Here is an 18,866-nt window from a genome sequence, read left to right on the forward strand (position 1 = left end):
ATGAGGGAGCTACTGGCTAAATGCAGAAAAAAACGACCGAATGAATGCATGTATGTATGTGTGTGTGTGTGTATGTGTGTGTGTGTGTGTGTGTGTGTGTGTGTGTGTGTGTGTGTGTGTGTGTGTGTGTGTGTGTGTGTGTGTGTGTGTGTGTGTGTGTGTGTATGTGTGAATCTATGTATGCACATGGATGTATTTATGTATGTATAAAATAAATACGTGTATGTGTAAATGTATGTATGTATGAATGAATGAATGAATGAATGAATGAATGAATGAATGAATGTATGTATTTATGTGTGTATGCATGTGTGTGTAAATGTATGTATGTATTAATTTATGTATGAAAGAATGAATGAATGAATGGGGAAAATAAACTACATAGTAAACAGAACACCTCCATTCAGCTCTCTGAGTCCCATAACCCACATTCATACCTGTTGCTGAACAAGAAGCTGATTATTGTGACGCCTCCGAATAAGCTCCGTCCCTCCCACCCGGCGCGGAGCGGCTGCAGCGGGGCAGGAGGAGCGGGGGCAGCCCGGGGGCAGGACCAGCCGTCACCGCGCGTCACAGGCGGCTTCATTATTTAAACTTGAGTCAGGAGGAGGAAAGTTTTCAGGGTCGGGACATCGTTGCTTAGCAGCTCCAGGCGCAGGACTCCGGCTGCCTCACGTCGGCTCTTTTCACTGCAGTTTATCAAGGAAGCGCGGTCTTGTCCCCTGCTCGGCGTCATCCGTCTGTCTGTGTGCCTCTCGCAGTCTCCGTGCCAAACATGTCCCACACCGTGACGCTAAAGGGACCCTCTCCCTGGGGCTTCCGACTGGTGGGAGGACGGGACTTCAGCACGCCGTTAACCATCTCCAGGGTAGGTGCAAACTCCACTGTCCGCTGTTCCCGTTGCGTGTCCATTCATTCGGCATGTGCGCAAATACGCAGCGCCGGAGCCACTCGGTTCACTTTAGACTTTAGAATTTAGAATTTTTACGCACGAAATGATGATTAAATGTGGTTTCTATAACGTTTTCATCCTCACAAAGTTTATACCTGACGAGTTGAAAAAGCTCAAGTGAGTCATCCTAAAATCCTGGCCTGGTTAATTCATCCTAAATGAGATTTAAGATCAGGTCCAGGTCCGTTATCCCTCACAGCAGTAACTCTAATCGTATTAGGAGAAGCTGACAGACGGTGCCGTCTAATTCCTGGCAGCAGAAGTGGCCAGTTCAGTTTGAGTCATATTGGCTGATCAAGGGTTAAAGTCTGTGAACGTCATCTATAGAGTCAATTTATGCGAGATTATATATATATGGGATCATTTTTAAAGATTAATATCATAACAAAAAAACAATATAATAATATCATCAATATAAGGAAAAAATTCTAACAGGTCAAAGGTTCTTCTAACTTAATTTTTAATATAGAAATAATGTGATTCAATGTTATTTTCCAACTTTTCACCGAGTGAAAGTGGCTCCGTGTTGCAGTGAGACTCACATTTTTGTGTCATTATTATTATTGCATGTGTTCATTCGTGAGTTGACGTGGTGGCTCTGCGATTCTCAAACCTCCGTGAACTTCCCTGACCCTCGGAATATGGGTCAGGAGTCAGTGTGCTGGCAGTGGACCTGGCAGTAGCCTATAGTTTATCCCAGCCTGGGTAAACACAGGCCGGTGCTGCTGCAGGGCTTGTAGAGAGAGGAGGGGGGGGGGTGCTGACATTTGTTTTTCATCAGAGCTCATTGGTGCTGCTGAGGGATTCCAGGTGTTGTGCTCTGCAGCTGTATCACCGGCCCCAAACCGGCCCTTTAACTACAGGGCCCTTTGCACTTCAGACCAGAGGTGTAATTTTTAGATTTACGGTGGGCAATTAATGACTCTCGGAGCGGAGCAGACGACCGCTGAAGGTCACCTGAAGTGCTCCCCATTTTTAAAACGTATCCCTGAAAAGGAGAACTGTGATGCTATAATTTGACGCAAATACTTGGCAGTTGTCTGAAGGTTTGTTTGACGCACTTTCTTTTTCACAATCAAAGTGAAACAAAAGCTGGATGTTTGAAATGTAAAAAAAAAAAATCCAGAAATCAAACACTCACAGCTCTTTGTACCTAAATGTCCTGTTTTGGTGAGGGCTCAAATATTATTGGCTGTGTGGATCGCTCGCTGTACGTTTGATCTTCATGATTCACTTATCTGCATGGAGCGGAGTTTCCAACAGAGTCTTTGCCCAACACCAGAAGTCATTTGGAAAAAAATGGGAAACCGACACTGTGGCCTCATCTCTCCTGTCTTCACTGCTTACGTTAAAGACCAGATGTTGCTTTGTGCCGCTTCAGGCCGTCTCAGGTTTTTTCGTGACACATACCTTCCTAACGTCTTGTAGTAATTTCTACAGTAGGCAAGTTGTGGTTTCACTAAAATCACTCTCACAATTACTCATCACTATCTGTTCATACTTGCATTACTGCCAATATGAAAAACCATGGCATGAAACGGGGGAAGTTCTTTATGTGTGTGTATGTGTGAACATTGCGTAATTCAGTGATGACGGCATCAGTGAAATTAATTACTTGTTTCACTTTGCAGACAGTTGCATAAGGTGGCAATAAAAGAAACATGGAAAAGCTGTTTGCAAGAATAAATAAGGGGGTTGAGGCTGATTCCAGAAATCTTGGCTTGAAAATTAGAGAGGGAAGCAGCTGTTATGATGCAGGCGCGTTTAGCTAAATAAAAAGTAATGTCAGAGGCAGTGTTTCAGCTGAGAGTCTCAGGATTACACCTCTTGGAGCCTTTTGTATGCTTTTTACTGGCAGGACATTATAATTGTTTTCGACTGGTGTCTCGTATTCTGGTTCACAGGAGCTGGTCAAAGGAAAAATTCAACAGAAACTTAGAAAAATAAACGAAGTGATGGGAACATTGTCCTCTCGCCTCATGTCGTGGGAGCTGGTTGCCTTCTGAGTTTGTGATTCATTGCCGCTGTATCTCTTAAACTCGTCGTTCCGTCATGCGCTTGTTGCATTCTTGCCGTACACTGCGCGCCCAAGACGGCAATTACAGGGTGTTGAACGGTGACACGGAGAGAGGTGCATGGTGGGAGACGAGGAGTGTGTTTGTGAGAGTTTCAGAGTGAGATGCTTTATGTCTTACAGGATCCAAAATGTCTCTTTGGGGGATTTTTTAGTATCACGTAATCTTCGTACAAGCCAGAACAGTGTGGAGGATGTGACTCTGTAGACTAACAGAAGAACAGAAAAGACCTAAAAACCTTTGTTTCTTTTGAAGTTTTACAGTTCTTTACATAATCCTTCTGATTATACCTTTGCTCTGCGTGACTGACAGATCTCCTCCCGTCCTCTTTATTTCTGCATATTTGAAAGCGGATGCCATGAAGCACCTGGGAGACAGTGAAAGTTGTAAATACCAGAAAACAAGTTCTGATGGCAGCAGCTGGTTCTTTGCTTAAGGTGCTAATGTCCCGGGATGGGCCCATTAGTCTCCTGTCAGCCCATTAGGACTCCAGCCAGTTAACGGCACGTCTACTTGACTCTGGAAACATTTGCCCTGATAACATGCCTGTGTACGCTGTGGCAGCTTGTTAAACGGCTGCGTGCGCATGACAGAGGAAAAGTGGCGGAGACGCAGACGAATATGAAAAACGCTTATGTAACTGCAGAAGCATTTAGAGAGGACACGCTGAATACGGCAGCTGTGGTTTAAGCCCCTTTTGTGAACCGACGTCCGGGCAGCGGGTGACGCAGAACGCCTGTCAGTCCTGCCAGCGGGCAAACAGTCGTCTTCTGGACAGGAATTTACAGCTGAGTGTTGTCAAATAATGACCCAAATCCCAGGGTAGCTTCCCTTCTCAGAACTTTATGTGGCATATTTAGAAGTCTTGTTTTGCACAAGTTCTTTTAACTGTGTGTGTGGCGAGTGGATTGTTTTTTTGAGTATTTTATTTATTGTTTTGTGAGTGAAATACAAAAGCAGTTTCTTAAAATCCCAACACAATGTCTTCACAGTGTGTGTGTGTGTTGCTCAACCAGTTGTCCTGATGTGAAATAAATAAACCACAGTGACACAAAATAAGAGAAAACCCAAACCAGAGAATGTTTGGCATTAACTTTTGTTCATGATTATTTTCATTATCGCTTATTTGTTTGGTCGATAAAATGTAACAGAAAAGTGAAAAATGCCGAAATGCATATATTCAAACTGGTATTCTTCAATCCAACAATATTCAGTTTATTATCACGTTAGGTCAAAAGAAAACGGCAGATTTAAAATCTGGATCTGGGAAATGTTCGGCATCTTTGGGTGAAAAAGTAGTAGTCGTAGTATTTGTTTCAGTTCTACATTTCATTAGTTATATGCAGTAAAGAAACATAATCCACCCAGCAGACCTTTAGGGTTCTCTTGTGTAATGGTTCTCTTGTTGTTTACACCTGGTTTTGGAATCAAAGTCCAACCTCAGGCAGACTGATACCTTATCAAAGTAGGAGAATCTGATAAACTGACCGTCGAATGTTGTTTATGGATTCAAAGGAAACACTGACACACTCGTATGGACATTCAAGGGGTTGTCGGTCCCTGTATGAACTCCTCCTGCCCACACTGGTCACACAGACATGCCTCAGACGCTTCCTTGTAATGGTTTTATTGTGATTGATGGGAGAAGAGAGGTAAAGGGATCACATCCAGAATGGAGTAATGATTTAGAAGAACAATATCTCCTTGAGCATACAGTTAAAAATATGATTGATTGTATCCTTTAAGGAATGAATAAAGCAGAGAGAAAAAGAGTCTCATTGTATATGAACTTCCTCGTCCTTTGTCATACTTTATCTGTAAGTCCCCACGTATCAGCATTTTTTTCCTTGCTGGTGGAATTTCTGGAATTCTATAGCGTAAAAGAGAAAAGGCTCGAGCCCTAGCGAATCATAACGCTCCACGTGTCTTATGCTGATTACACAAGTGTATTGAAGCGCATGAATTAGGAGCAACTATAACTTTGATTGCATTAGTGGGTATACAGTACATCACATGAACTCAATGTCCCTTGTACCCATTAATCTCTCAGCGTACATCTGTCCAGCTCCCTGTCACACAGACACAACATGTGACCCGAAGCCACATGGGTTTGTTTCTTCTGCTGGATGTTGCTCCCTTTCTCGAGATGCCAGAAGCTCTATTAGAAACAGTGATATCAGATGCATGGCACCGTCGAGGAATTTCCTGTTGTCATCAAAGCTTTATGTGAAGTTCCTGAGTGCGTAAAGCGGGGGAGACAATGTGAGTCCTTGGGTCGCTGCTGAGCATTTCCTCCTCATCTGGCTGTCTGGTGTAGGAAAGTCTGTAGCTGATGTTCACACCAGACCTGGTCTTTCATTGTTGAGTAGTCAAAGTGCTTTTGTGTAAAAAGGCTGTGATGAAAGCGGGAAGTTCTTCCACTTTTTCTCTTTATATTGACTCGGACAGTCCCCGTTCTAAACATGTCTGTTTGGAATGCAGAACCCCTCTGCTGCACAAAGAGCTGTTCATCTGTTTATTGTAAGTCCGGTCGAATCTCGACTCATTGCGCAGAACTCCCAATACAGAATTAGTTTTTGTTGCCGTTGTTGTGAACATTCTGTTGTCATTAACTTCATTACATTGATGAGTCCCGGGTTGCTGCTGCTGGTCGCCTGTTTATTCAAATTTCATTAATATCGAACATATCACGGGTCCAAATCGCAGCACATTCTACACTGCTCTTCCTTGGGCCCTTAACGATACACATCTCAAGTGTGCAGGTGATAAATTGAACATTATGTGACAGAATTACATCCATTAAAGCAGCCTGAGGTTCGGATCTCCTCTCATCTTATGAACTAAGACTTGATTTATGTGCCTTCCCTTCCAACTTCTTGTCATCTTAGTCAGTGTTGATCACCACATACACGCCTTTGTTTGCCGCACGCGTTGCCAAATATCTAAAGCACCATTCTTGATTCATGAACGTGTTGAAACTTCACACGGTGACAAAGACCTCTGTCAAACTCTTCAGGGAAAGTGTCTGCACAAACCAGTCAGAGTGATTAGTAATGACATCATGATTCAGATTCACAGGGATTTCTACCCGTTTATTGATGAGTAACATTGATGAGCGATGTCGTGGTCATCCTAGACAGACACACAAATGCATTACAGAGTGCAATTAAGTTCCATGTGACTCTCCCATTTCCCTGCCCTCATTAAAGTCTAACCTTACATACTGTATTAAATAATAAGCGACAGTGTTTCTTGTTGGTCTTGGCGGACGCAGTGTCTTTGTTTGAGTGTGATAATCACACACCAGCGAGAAACTCACACCCGAGCTATGTAATGTCTCCCCAAAAGCGTCACCAAGGTCATAACCATGGTTCCTATCGCACGTCCAACAAGCAAACAAAGGCGTCTGACACGCTGCCAGGAATTATTCTCTCTTGTTGTTGAGATGTGCGCCTCACTGATCCCACCCAGCTGAGAAAAAAAAAAGCCTCTGTGGAATTCACGCATGAGAAAAACATTAAGAAGTGACAGGTTCCTCTTTCACAAAGCTTGGAAACAACCGGCCACGAGTTGATTTGCCGGTGTTACAGGTCAAGAGGTGTTTAGATGATCGGGTCAGGTTGAATGTTGATATTATTTAACCCTCTGAACACTGATGTAGAGGCTGCGGGACGTTGTTGTTTACACGACCCTGTTTAAATCCACCTAAAGCAAAAGCTCTAAACAGCTAGAACATTCATTATTTTTCTATCGAAACACTAAAGGCCTCTGTCTTGTGATTACGTTTCCTTATGTGCGGTAGGAAAACTTGGTAACAGTCAGTTGTGATGAGGCATTTTCTGTGTGAGATTGTTATTTTCATGATCATATTCTAATCGATCATAATGGTGTAAACATTCATTCTTTTTGGAGCAGAACACCAAAGTCTTTGTCTTCTATTTAGGATTAAATGGTTATATTTCAGTATGAACTACACAGGATGACATGGTCACTGAAAAGTTAGGGAAACAACAGTATTATAACATAACCCACAAAGACCTTATATTTTCAGTCAAGTTCAGAGCAGTTTAACTTCGACGTCTGTGCCTACAAACTGCTCTCTGACTGCTACTATATCATACATATACACTATATTCAGCTATTATAACAATTCCCACATACATTTTAAATTTCAGTATCAGTATCTCAAACAGCAGTATCTATTCAACATTCAGAGCAGAAGCTAAAATGAAAGTATTAGTCCCTCATCTCTTTCCTTTCTGTGCTTTACACACCACCGTTGCAGAAAAATCCTCTAAAGGTCAACAGCACTTTGATTTTATGGCTTCAATCTTGTTATAAAAGAAAGTCTCACTTTCCCCTGAGACTGACGTCATGTTCAGCGTGCGGGTGCAGCTTTAATGTGCACCGTACTTTTCACATGGACGGTCCACCTGTGTCCTCTGTCTCCCTCTGTCTCCCTCTGTCTCCCTCTCAGACCCACAGAGACACACGGCCACAGTGGAACCACACTCATCAGGCGTCAGCGTGCCACACGATGACTCGTTGTGACACGAGGTTGTCGTTTGCTAACCGCTTCGCCTGGTAGCGATTAACTATGTCACCAATTGTGATGTGACTGTTTATATTGCCCAACACCCAGTGAAGTCGCTCTCTGCGGGATCGATGCCGTCTCTAAGCCGCAACTGCTGCATGTGCAATCAGTATAATGATATAATAAGACCTGTCTGGTGTCTGTATATGTTGTGTAATGTCAAAGTTAAACCTGAAGTCAGTATCTCATGCAGTACATCAAGAGATGTGGGTGAAATGGGATTAAATTCAGTTTCTTATTTCGGCCAAGTTTGACTTTTATTTAATTTATTTATATTTTCTGCCTCACAACAGAAACCAAACATAGTTCACAACAACTCTGGTTCTCTCTGCCTTTGAGCCAAGACAACTATTTATGAGCTGCAGTCACATGCCCCAGATTACAGACGTGTGTCTCTCCTCATTTTTAATTCGGAATAATTTAATCTTATTTCTGTCATCACGTGAAAGAAGTGGAAATGGATATCTTAGCTTTTGTTACTTGCATGTTAGTAAAAGGATGAAAATAGAAAGTTACGGTTAAAAAAACACCTAAAAAACTTTTGGGTATTCTTTAAAGCTGCTTGGAGTAATTAGAAAATGACGCTAATCATTAATGGTCCACAGCTCCATCGTCATTACATCACTACATCTGCAGTGTAAATATAGCAGATGATGATGATGATAGTTCTGAACCACTCAACTCTCCACCCTCCTTAAGTTAGGGGAATGTTTAACCTCTGGTGACGACCTCAGCCATGGCACTTGGCATACCACTACTGTGTGTGTGTGTGTGTGTGTGTGTGTGTGTGTGTGTGTGTGTGTGTGTGTGTGTGTGTGTGTGTGTGTGTGTGTGTGTGTGTGTGTGTGTGTGTGTGTGTGTGTGTGCACTTGTGTGCATGTGATTCATGCGCAACTATTCGTGGCCTGACCCTGAAGTACTCACTTATGGAGTTGAACAGTCCACTATGACGCAACCCAGGGTCAAATCAAATCAAACACACCCACCCACCCACGCACACACACACACACACATGTTTGTACTTCTTCTTAGTGAGGACACTGATTGACATAACCTTAACCATCCAAACTAAATGCCTTACCCTAACCTAAACCTAGTTCTAACCCTTAAACCAAGTCTTAACTCTCAAACAGCCCATTGAAAAAGCAAGGACTGCAAAATATCCTCACTTTCCAAAAATGTCCTCATTCTGTAGGGTCTATGCTTAAAATGGTCCTCACAAAGATATAAGTACAGGAACACACACATACACACCCACACAATCAGTCACATTTCTAATACTCTAAAAAAGTATTTATTCTGAAACCAACATCCCTTCGATCATACTTGTCCAGTTTTGTGATTTATGTCATTTCTGCGAAAACAGCTGATGAACAAAGTGAGTTCAGAGTTTTTTCTTTTCTTTCCACGAGACTCGTGCACATTTCCTGCAATGCCTCTGACCTCTGAGCTTGCCGGAACTGAGTCAGGGACATTGGGGTCATTAAAAAGCTGTAAATCAAGACCCCCACATCTGAATCACACGACTTAGCCGTTAGTGGTTCATGGAGCGTGAACTTGTGAGCCTTTGCTCTTTAAACGCTCGTCCCATTTAGCGGATGCGCTTCTCTGGCACAAGCTGCTCCTCTCTGGTGTTCATCCAGAGTGGATCGCCAATCACATCTGAGATTACGGGAAAAGTGTTACTTCAATACAAGGTTTCACTGTTCCAAACACGATACATCTCAATCTACAGCTGTCAAGGTAATGGGTATTAGAGGACGGTGTGGGGGTCAGGCAGTGGGCGCTCTGGTTTGGAGACGAACGAGCTCATCAAGTGGTTTCCACTTAAAAACCGGGATGACAGGACAGAGATTAATCACCAGCGCTCGACATAGAAGGTGCTCATTAAATGGAAAATGATCATAAATCATGTGTTGCCCGTGCATTTATACAAACAACTCATTTTAGCCTTTTGGCTGGAGTGACAGTTCCCGTCTTGTTCACTTTTTATTTGGTGGCATATTTGCTGTAGCTGTTCGCCAGATGAAACAATGATTCAATAAATAATAATCTGTCAGTTTAATATAGTGGAAAATATATTTGGGCATTGGACTATAGCAATTTGAGGACGTCGCCATAGGGTATTGGAAACTTTGATGAATTTTTTTACATTATATTGATAAAGAAATGAATAATGTAGTAGTGAAAGTACCTGTTAGCTGCAGCCCTAGAAGGTGGTGCCTTCATAGAAGCTGTCACCACTCAAGCCAATAACTTCTTCCTCTCCTCCGTCCTCTGTTGCTGTTAGAAATGTTCTGAATGAACATTGGTTTAATCCCCGTTACGCATTTTTCAATCTGCAGCAGAGAGTAGCACAATCCTGCTGTTATTCAGGTGAAAGTGTCACACGGATTAATGCTTTAATTTCCTACAAAAACAGTGCGACCGAACCAATTGAATCCAGCTGCTGCAACTCTCATGCACATTTAATGGCTGGAAAAACAGAGTCAAACCGATCCTCACACATTTCATAGCTTCGCAGCGCACGGAGAGCGACGGGAGACACGATGAGAATTGTTCACATTTCATTGCAGCTTTTTGGTTTTTCATTGCTAGTCGAGAGTATTTTTCCTCTGCAGCTGTTTCACCGTGGAGGTTTGATGATGGAGGATTTGATTGGTAGTTTCTCCATATTTATGTGTTCCAAAAAAACCATATGACCAGTCAGAGGCGGGGCCTGGAAACAGCCGGGACGGTTGTGCGTGTCAGCGTGTGCTTGTAATAACAGAAAATTGTTATCATATGTTACTTAGTGTGTCTGAGAAGGTGAAACATACCCAGAGGGACGCCCGCTCTCCTCCCCCTGTGGTGCTCAGATGTCCTCACATCCGCATGTTCTCCAGTTTGAAGGATCGCAGAGAGGAAGCTGCTCACTGTCTTCAGATAATCTTCAACATAAAAGCGATATGGACATTCGTGACAAAGTTTTTTTTAAAAGGCAGAAGAACATGTTGAGCAGATGCTTGTATGGATCTGACGTTGCACAGAGACAGTTAAGGTTCAAGGTTCAAATCCGGTTAATTAATGGGACTTTTGTGAAGGAGTTGCTGTGCAGATTGTTAGTTTTTTAGTATTTGCAGAATTTAAAAAAGTTCCAGTTCTTTCCATCGAGACTCAGAGCGGCCTCTCACATCCCAGTGTCGTCGCTGCTGGCTTTTCAAAATGTAAACCAAAGGTGCTGCCCAACATAATATTACATAAATCAAAAGAGAGTTGCTCTTGTTGAATTTGGCCCTTGCGTTGAAAATCCCACACTAATACTCTTTTTGTATTTCTGTCTCCCTGACAGTTTGACACCATTTATAACAGCATTTTCTTGTTTTCCTTGATTTGCTTTTTTGGGTGTTGCTCGGATTGTTAAGTCTGTGTTTCTTTGTGTGTTGTCTCCAGGTAACAGCCGGCAGCAAGGCGGCCCAAGGCGACCTGTGTCCAGGCGACACCATCCTGGCCATCAATGGCGACAGCACAGAGAGCATGACTCACATGGAGGCTCAGAACAGGATCAAAGCCTGCACTGGGCAGCTCGCGCTCAACATCATCAGGTACGAAAAACATGAGGATTTTCTCACCAGAGCAACTTAACAACACCGGTAATTTGGTCAGAACCTTAGAATGACTCAAGCCCCTGATCCACTGGTCAAAAACACCCACAAACATCTGGCTTACGTCTGCAGTGGAAATGGGTCAAATGACTCCTCAGTAGACACAAGCTTTTATTGGCTCCGGCACCAGTCAGCAGTGATGGAAACATGACACCCGGGTGAACGCACTAATTTCTTCTTCCCAGGACATGCGTGTGCACTTCTGCCTCTCTAGGCAAAAAATAATTATACCGGCCATCTATTTGCAACATACCATACCAGCAACAACACACAAACACTTATATGCCATACAAATAAAGGGCTAGTGCACTAGAGAGCTCAAATTCCCAACAGTATTAAAGTATGCATGGATCTATGGATCCATATCATGAGTCATGGCAGCACAGATGGCTATTTCCCAAGTGTTCCAATTTCAGCTCCTCAAATTAAATAATACCAGTGCAAATCTCTCCTATTCACCACTTTCTCATGTGCATCAAACACATCAGTGAAAGCTTACCTTTCAGAAGTGTACAGGTTGGGCCTTCATCGCAGCAAAAGTCTGCAGGGATCAATATGTTTTAACAACGAGCCCCTCTGTTGTTGGAATGCCTGCTCCTTCAATACTCGCCTCTGTTTATATCCGCAGCCACATCATTTTCTGTCGTTTAGACACGCTGCCGTTTCCTCTCAATGGATTTGTTTTTTTCTCAAAGACAATCTCTGGCCCCGAGTACGAGTCTGAAATAAAGTTAAATAAAGTTAAATTGAATCGACCACTGGCTCTTGAGAGCAGGGGGCGGGAGGCGGTGAAAGAGGCGGCTGCAGGTGCAGCGTGATTGACACGTTCCTCAGCAATTCACATTTCGCTGCCCTTGCCAAAGGTCAATCACCTAGTTCGCCTTTATGGACGCGCCGGCATTGCTTCTTCCGCTTTTTTTTTTTTTTATCAGTGTAGACACAGTCACTGAACATTGAGACATTATGATGCACAATAAACTTGAATTACATTGGCTGGTGAATAGTAATTAATGTTTTTGTACCTCATTGTTTTTTACATCTTGGGACCAACGTGCAACAGCTGCACATGTGTAAACAGCTGTATAGAGCTGCATGAGGTCTGATAAACTGCCTCAACTTATGTCACATTTTTGAATACTACAGTTCTGAAAATGAATAAAACCTGGGTGTATGGAGTTAATAAAAGAAAAGAGCTTACCAGACCTTAGTAGTCTGCTCCTCCTCTCCGGATTCAGCCCATTTTCCATACGATGAGAATCAATATGTGCAGAATGATCCGACATCAGGAAATGTTCGAACATTAGTCACTTGCTAATCTGTTGTTACTGCTCTGACCCTCGGCGCAGGCAGCTTACGGTTTCTGCTCTGCGGCTCATTAAGTGACTCGAAGTTGAAAAACCTGAGTGATTTTTTTTTATTCACTGCCTCTCGTCCAGGGAACCCATATTGTTTCTATTTCTGGAGGGTCTGTTCGGCTTGGCACAGTCGAGTCATGGCGGCAGATGACAGGTTTACGGCGGTTTAAATGATCGACCCGCCGCTCCTATAGAGCGCCGTCAAAGTCAATGGGGCTTGTGCACACAGTGAGTCAGACAGTGACCTTTTCGAATGGACTTCACAGGGCGATATATTGCATTGTTCCACTATATGAGGTGGAAAATTGTCTTTCACTCTGCATCATTTTCAACAGCGGACGAGATCCGTCGAAACAGTTAATGGCACAGAGAGAGGGGGAGGAGACGGGGAACGACCAAGGAAAAACTGAAATGCCAGTTGCTTCCCACATTTGTATTAGATGGTTACTTCGGGCTGGAAAGTGCAGCGCGAATCTGGCAACCTCTAAGCTCCAATCTCTCAGATGGAGAACACTGTGGTTTCAGCCTCGGTTGCAAGTGACAACTGCCAACTGGTGCTTCAGCTCTCTCCTTTTAGGGCAACAGACGACGCAGTCTTTTCTCTCTCACCGTGGGTTCGGAGCTCGAAGCTTGACCTGCAGTGGAAAGAAGAAACACTCCCGCAGTAATCGGACGCCTCAGATGAGAGAAGATTCACACGTTTCTCCGCCTTGTGTTGTGTAGTGTGCACTCCAGCATGCAGCACCCCCTCCTGCCCTTCACCTCAGCTTGTAGAGGAACCCATCCATTCATACATCACGCTGAGTGATGGAGCATTCAGTGGCTTGTCCACAAAGGGATTGAAGATCTATTTAAAGTTTGTTTTTAGCTCAAAGTGCAGGGGAGCACCACTACACCTGCAGCAGCACAAACAAGGGCACTACCACACTTATCCAGTTGCACCCTGGGGTTTCCAAATTCAGCTTAAATTTCCCCTGAAGCACTGAAAGTTATCTAACACAATAGGTGTATCTAACACAATAGGTTTATCTAACACAATAGGTTCCCTACACAGTAGGTTCCCTATTGTGTAGGAAGGATTTGATATGAGCAGGAGCACTTTAAGGTGATAGATACTTGAAACCCTTGGCTGACGTTCACATGAGTTTTTAAGATGCCACTATCTTGACCCTAATTTTAACTGATGTGAATTTGAACAATGCTTGTCATTTAGGTTTTGTATTGGGAATTGACATTATTTTTGTTTTAATTGGAGTAAAAAACATTTTTGAAATTGACTTTTCATCAGGGTACCATAAAATCACATGGCGCAGAATGCACATGGGTTAAATGGAGACGTTTTTTTACATGATGTCAACAAAGATATTTGACACCCGATAAGCTCTTTCACTTTATATAGCTGAAAATGATTCTGCTAAATTAAAACCACAAGACGAACCCACGATGTTCATCAATCCTCCTTAATTCCTCATTTAAGCTGACAAGATAGCGGTTGGATGCTTGGTCGTATATCAACACAGGCAGGACAAGGCTGGCTGCTGGTATGTGACCTTCTCTGTGTATATTGGTTGAATAATTACAGTGGGAATTGCCCTGCTGCAAGACAGGAGGAGGGCGAGTCATGTCTGAGAGGGACGTATAGCCACACACCATTTTGGCTCCGGAGCTGAAATTAAGTGGTGGTGAAGGAGACGGAAGATAGAGCGAGGGGGGCCTTCAAGCAGAGGAGGGGGGGGGGAAATAAAACATTTTAAAATGGATATGAAAGTTTAGAAAGACAAGAGCGGACAGGTAGTGGCTGACAAGATGAGACAGAGAAAAAAGGGAAAGGATGGAACCAAAGCTGCTTTCAGACATGCGTGGAACTCTGGGCACTTTCCTGAAAGTCCGTTGCCCCTGAGTGAGACTATGTGAGACACAGCAGGAAGATGTCTGGAATATTCACAGCGAGCGAGTTTCTAACACGTGACGCCCATGAAACACGGGAGAATACAAATATCTCGGGATGAAAATACAAGTAGAAGACAAAGAGTATACATCATGTCCTGACTCCTGCTTGCTCTGCCCAGGCGCCACCTCTCCCCGGAATGTTCCGGACCTTGGAGCTTGACTTTTTGTACAATTCAAAGCTGTGAGTGGGTAAACACCTCATACACATGTTTTCCAAAGCAATTCTTTCCAGGTGATTAGAGCCGTACATCCAGAGTACCAAACACCTATTGTGGGGAAGCATGTTCTCTCTGGGGAAATGCTGCGCGGGAAGTTGTGTGTTAATAAACAGCAACAGTCACTATGACAAACATAAACAGAGCCAAGCCTAAATTCATTAATAGGGGAAAAAGGAGGTCACGCTTTTGGATTTTTTGCAAATTAACCACCGAGAAACACAGAGAGGTTTAAATGGTAAAAATAAGTAAATAAATAAGACATGATGCAAAGGCCACTATTGGGGGTGTCGTTAAACATTTTCAAACTTTGACGAAGCTCTTACAGAAATTCGATGAGCTGTAAAAAAGCATTGAGGTTTGTTTTATGCCCCAATTATCTAGACAAAAGGGGGCGTCATGTTGATTTGTAAAAGTCAAGTGCTTATTATCGCTATTTACCAAAGCAGATGTGGAATAAAGGGTCTTTCAGTTCAATGGAAACACTCCTCAGCTGCGGGTGACAGGAAAAAACCAATGATTATTCAATGGGAGCCATTGATTCTGGAGGCCCCCAAGAAAAAAAGAAAAGTTGGGAGTGACTCGGCGAACCCATGCTGACTCACAAGAAAATAATATTTTAGAGGACATCAGCTCTCAGCCCTCATTAAAAGCCTACGCCATAAAATCCTCCAAACAGTCACAGAGTCATAGATGGTGAAACGAGAGCCCTGTAATTTTCTGTTGCTGCCGATGGACAAATATATGAGTCCACACGTCTGCTGTGAACCAAAATTACAGTTCGCTGGCTGCATCTGAGCTTGAGGTCTTGTGTAATGCAAGAATGCTTCTTTGTAAAGTCTCCGCATTTATTACTTTCATAACCCGCCCCTCCTTCTCTTTTTTTTATAATTCATAATACAGAGCGTTTTTTTAAAGAGGGTTTCTGGTGGGCTGCCCCGGGGAAACACATGAAAGCTGAATGAGAAGTGAAGGAGAACCATGACAATTGGGGGCAGCAGCTGCACTTCTCTGTGTGGTATTATTTCTATAAAATTTCATTGAAAGAAATTACAAGACACTTTCAGATGTTGTTAATCTTTGCTGTTCCGAGTTTATTACCTCTGACAAGGAGGTTAAGTTTGTTTGTTTGTTTGTTTTTGGTGCAGATCCGGAACAGGGGACTAGCCTTGGATTATCTTTTGCTCGTTTCAACACGATGGGACATTTTTCAACATTTTCACTTATTTCCGAGGGAATAATTTAGGGAACTGATATCTATGATTGTGAGAAATCTGGTGCAGCTTGATTGAATTTAAGGGGACTGCTGGGCCTTGATGGAAGTAAACTCCGTTCTAGTTTTAGTCGTGATAAAGTTTGTCTCCTCTTCTTTTGTAGAAAATAGTGATTTCAGGATCTTCCTCTAACCCCTGGAAAATGTACTTGAACTATCCACATTCAGGAGTTTTTGTGCCGTAAACTGTGCCATAAAAAGTCTAAATAAATAATTACACTTTGGAAAAACCCAGGCTGATACCTGTATATACCACTATAGAATAAAATGGATGCAGAAATGGAATATACATTACCAATAATTGAAAATCTCTGCGTTATTGGCTGGACCTGTGTTTGTCCAGTGTGCAGTTTCGTGAGGAAGCTGATTAATTGCAGAACGAAAGAGAAAACCGAGAAGGAAAGAAGGCGAGACGAGGACAAGGAAACAGTAAGAAGTACTCTGAGGTCACCAGCTTTTCCATTTTCCATCCGTCCTTCCCCGCGCCTCGGGCCTGTCAGCACTCAGCTGAGAGGTGAAACACCCTCGCTAGTGTTGCCGCTGGCGATCAAATGGAGTTGTGTCGTCTCGGTGGGGAGGAAAAATGGCTGCCGCCCACTCCGCAAAACACACACACTGAAGTTCAGGGTGGTGTCAGTCGACCTGGACAGACTCACTGGACCCATATTGGTGCGTGTCATGTCTGCTTGGCTCGGCCTGAACATCCGACGCTGGGAACACAAGAACCAGCTGTGGGGGTTACTTTCTTCTCCTTCCTCCATTTTTCCCTCCTGGTTCATCCCTTACCCCCCTTATACCTGCCCCTCAATGTGCCGTTCATCCGTCCCCCCTCTCCAAACCCAAATCCCACCCTACCTATCCCCCAGTGTTGCTTCTTGTTACGTCCCCTCTTCATCTCCTCTTCTCTTCCCATCTCCTCCACCCTGACCTCACCTCCCTGCAGTCTGCCCGAGCCTTCTGGAGAAAGCCGTGCGGTCGTGCGGAGGCCTGAGAAACAGATGTCGGCGGTTGTGATGTGTGTTTCCACCGCTGGTCAAGCTGTCCGGAAAGCGTCATGCTGAGTGGCAAGTTAAATCTGCTGAGAAATGAGTCATGATGCCTGAGCTGCGTTACTGTGGGTCTTGTTCTAGTCTTCTATAAAAAGGTCTAATATGAAAACAGGGACATCCTGCTGTTCTCATTTCAGCTTCACTTACAGTTACAAAGAGAATTCATGGTTAGGTCCTGGCTGGAGTGAAGGATGACGTGCATACAGTTTGGTCAGCTCTGGGTTTTTAGCCTTTGATGGGGCTGAATGGAATTTGACTTGTGCAGAGACGTCACTTGCTAATGTAGAGTCTCCATTTGATTGTATTGATTTAGATTTTATTGAAATGGTAACAGAAGGTTAAGTAGTTTAACGAGATTTGCACAAAATACATTTTTTATTACCTCCACCAAAGAGGTTATATTTTCACCCCTGTCCATTTGTTTGTTGGGTGGTTGATTTGTGTAGATTACTTAAAAACTACTGAACAGTTTTCCATGAAACTTTGTGGAAGGATGGAACATAAACCAAGATAGAATACCTTAAATTTGGTATTTTCATGGTATTTGTAGCAAATGGTCCCTGAGATTCGCTTAAAAGCTTTTATCTGCATGTCCCCTTCCTTATCAGTGACTGAAACCAGCAGAGTGTTTACACTTTGGTTATGTAAGTGTAGACTGTGGGATAGCGGATACCAAGTGGTCGTGAGATCCTCAATACTTAGTTCAAACATGGTTTGTGTTATTGAAACACAATAATGACTCTGTTTTAGAGATTAAAATGGTTACTGACCCCTCAGCACATCACTTTTAATAGGTTTTATACTTTATGCTCCTGTGCGTTAATCCATTAAAAATGTATTTATCTGCATGTGCAAATCTCTGATTGAAAGCCCCCAAACAAAGTCAGTCATTGGGTTGAGATTATTTTATCACACTGTAGAAATCATATTATAATGTATTGATGGGAATGCTGACAGTACATATTTGTATACAGGTGCATATATAGGAGTTCCTTTAGGGGGAGAAACACAGATTCGATGATGATCTGGGAAGTGAAATCACAACAAAACCCAGGGCCGAGGATTCAGGAGGAATCGGAGAGAGCAGGCAGAGAAAAGACCCAGAGTCGGACCTCTCTGGCTCAGGATTAGCTCCTGCTGTCTTGCTTTGACTCCAAGGCCTGTGACTCACCGCTGAGGAATTATGCACGAGGCCGCATGCGACCAAAGGAACACAGGACTCCAGCTGGGACAAAGAGAAACCGCCAAAGGAGCCAACTCACACACATGCCTCTGCGCTACTACCAGGACCGCTGCCTTCTCCTTCTCCCTCATCCCCTCGTATCGTCATTCCTCTCACGCTCTCCCAGGGCCTCTTTTTTTGTGGTGACCATAAAGGCAGCGTCAATGGAGTTGAAGAGGAGAAAGGGGAGGAAGGGGGTAGACCACAATCATTCCTCCTGTTTTTCTCCTTTCACTTCGATCGTGTCATCAGCCAGATGCAGATTTTTCCATGTGACTCGCTCAGGTCGAGACCTCCATAACCGCTCTTCAAGCATTTGAACTCTTCTCACGTTACAAAATAACACAGGAGTCGCTCCGGTGGTGTTTGCCGTAAGAGTGGCCTGAAAAACCGCTCTCGTTCAGATGGGTTCGAGGAAGCGAGACGAGACTCTGAAGTGAACCCTGAAATGTTCCGTGATCGGCCGCATCTTAATTTGAAGGCACTCCGGGGTTTTCAGCCGTCTGTCTCGTGCTCCTCCTCCTCCTCCTCCAGCAG

At 43.5% G+C, this 18,866-nt stretch overlaps 1 protein-coding gene across 1 annotated transcript in view; it reads left to right on the plus strand.

The window, feature by feature from the left end:
* The first annotated feature begins 552 nt into the window (after positions 1-552).
* pdlim4 (PDZ and LIM domain 4) overlaps positions 553-18,866 on the plus strand; it is a 46,490-nt gene continuing 28,176 nt past the window's right edge. Inside the window, exons 1-2 of the mRNA XM_035178692.2 lie at positions 553-868; positions 11,054-11,205. Of these exons, the coding sequence (XP_035034583.2) occupies positions 776-868; positions 11,054-11,205 (245 nt within the window). The 5' untranslated portion in view covers positions 553-775. The remainder of the gene's footprint in view (positions 869-11,053; positions 11,206-18,866) is intronic.

This window comes from Hippoglossus stenolepis, chromosome 15 (assembly GCF_022539355.2).
Source record: "Hippoglossus stenolepis isolate QCI-W04-F060 chromosome 15, HSTE1.2, whole genome shotgun sequence".
Taxonomy (NCBI): domain Eukaryota; kingdom Metazoa; phylum Chordata; class Actinopteri; order Pleuronectiformes; family Pleuronectidae; genus Hippoglossus; species Hippoglossus stenolepis.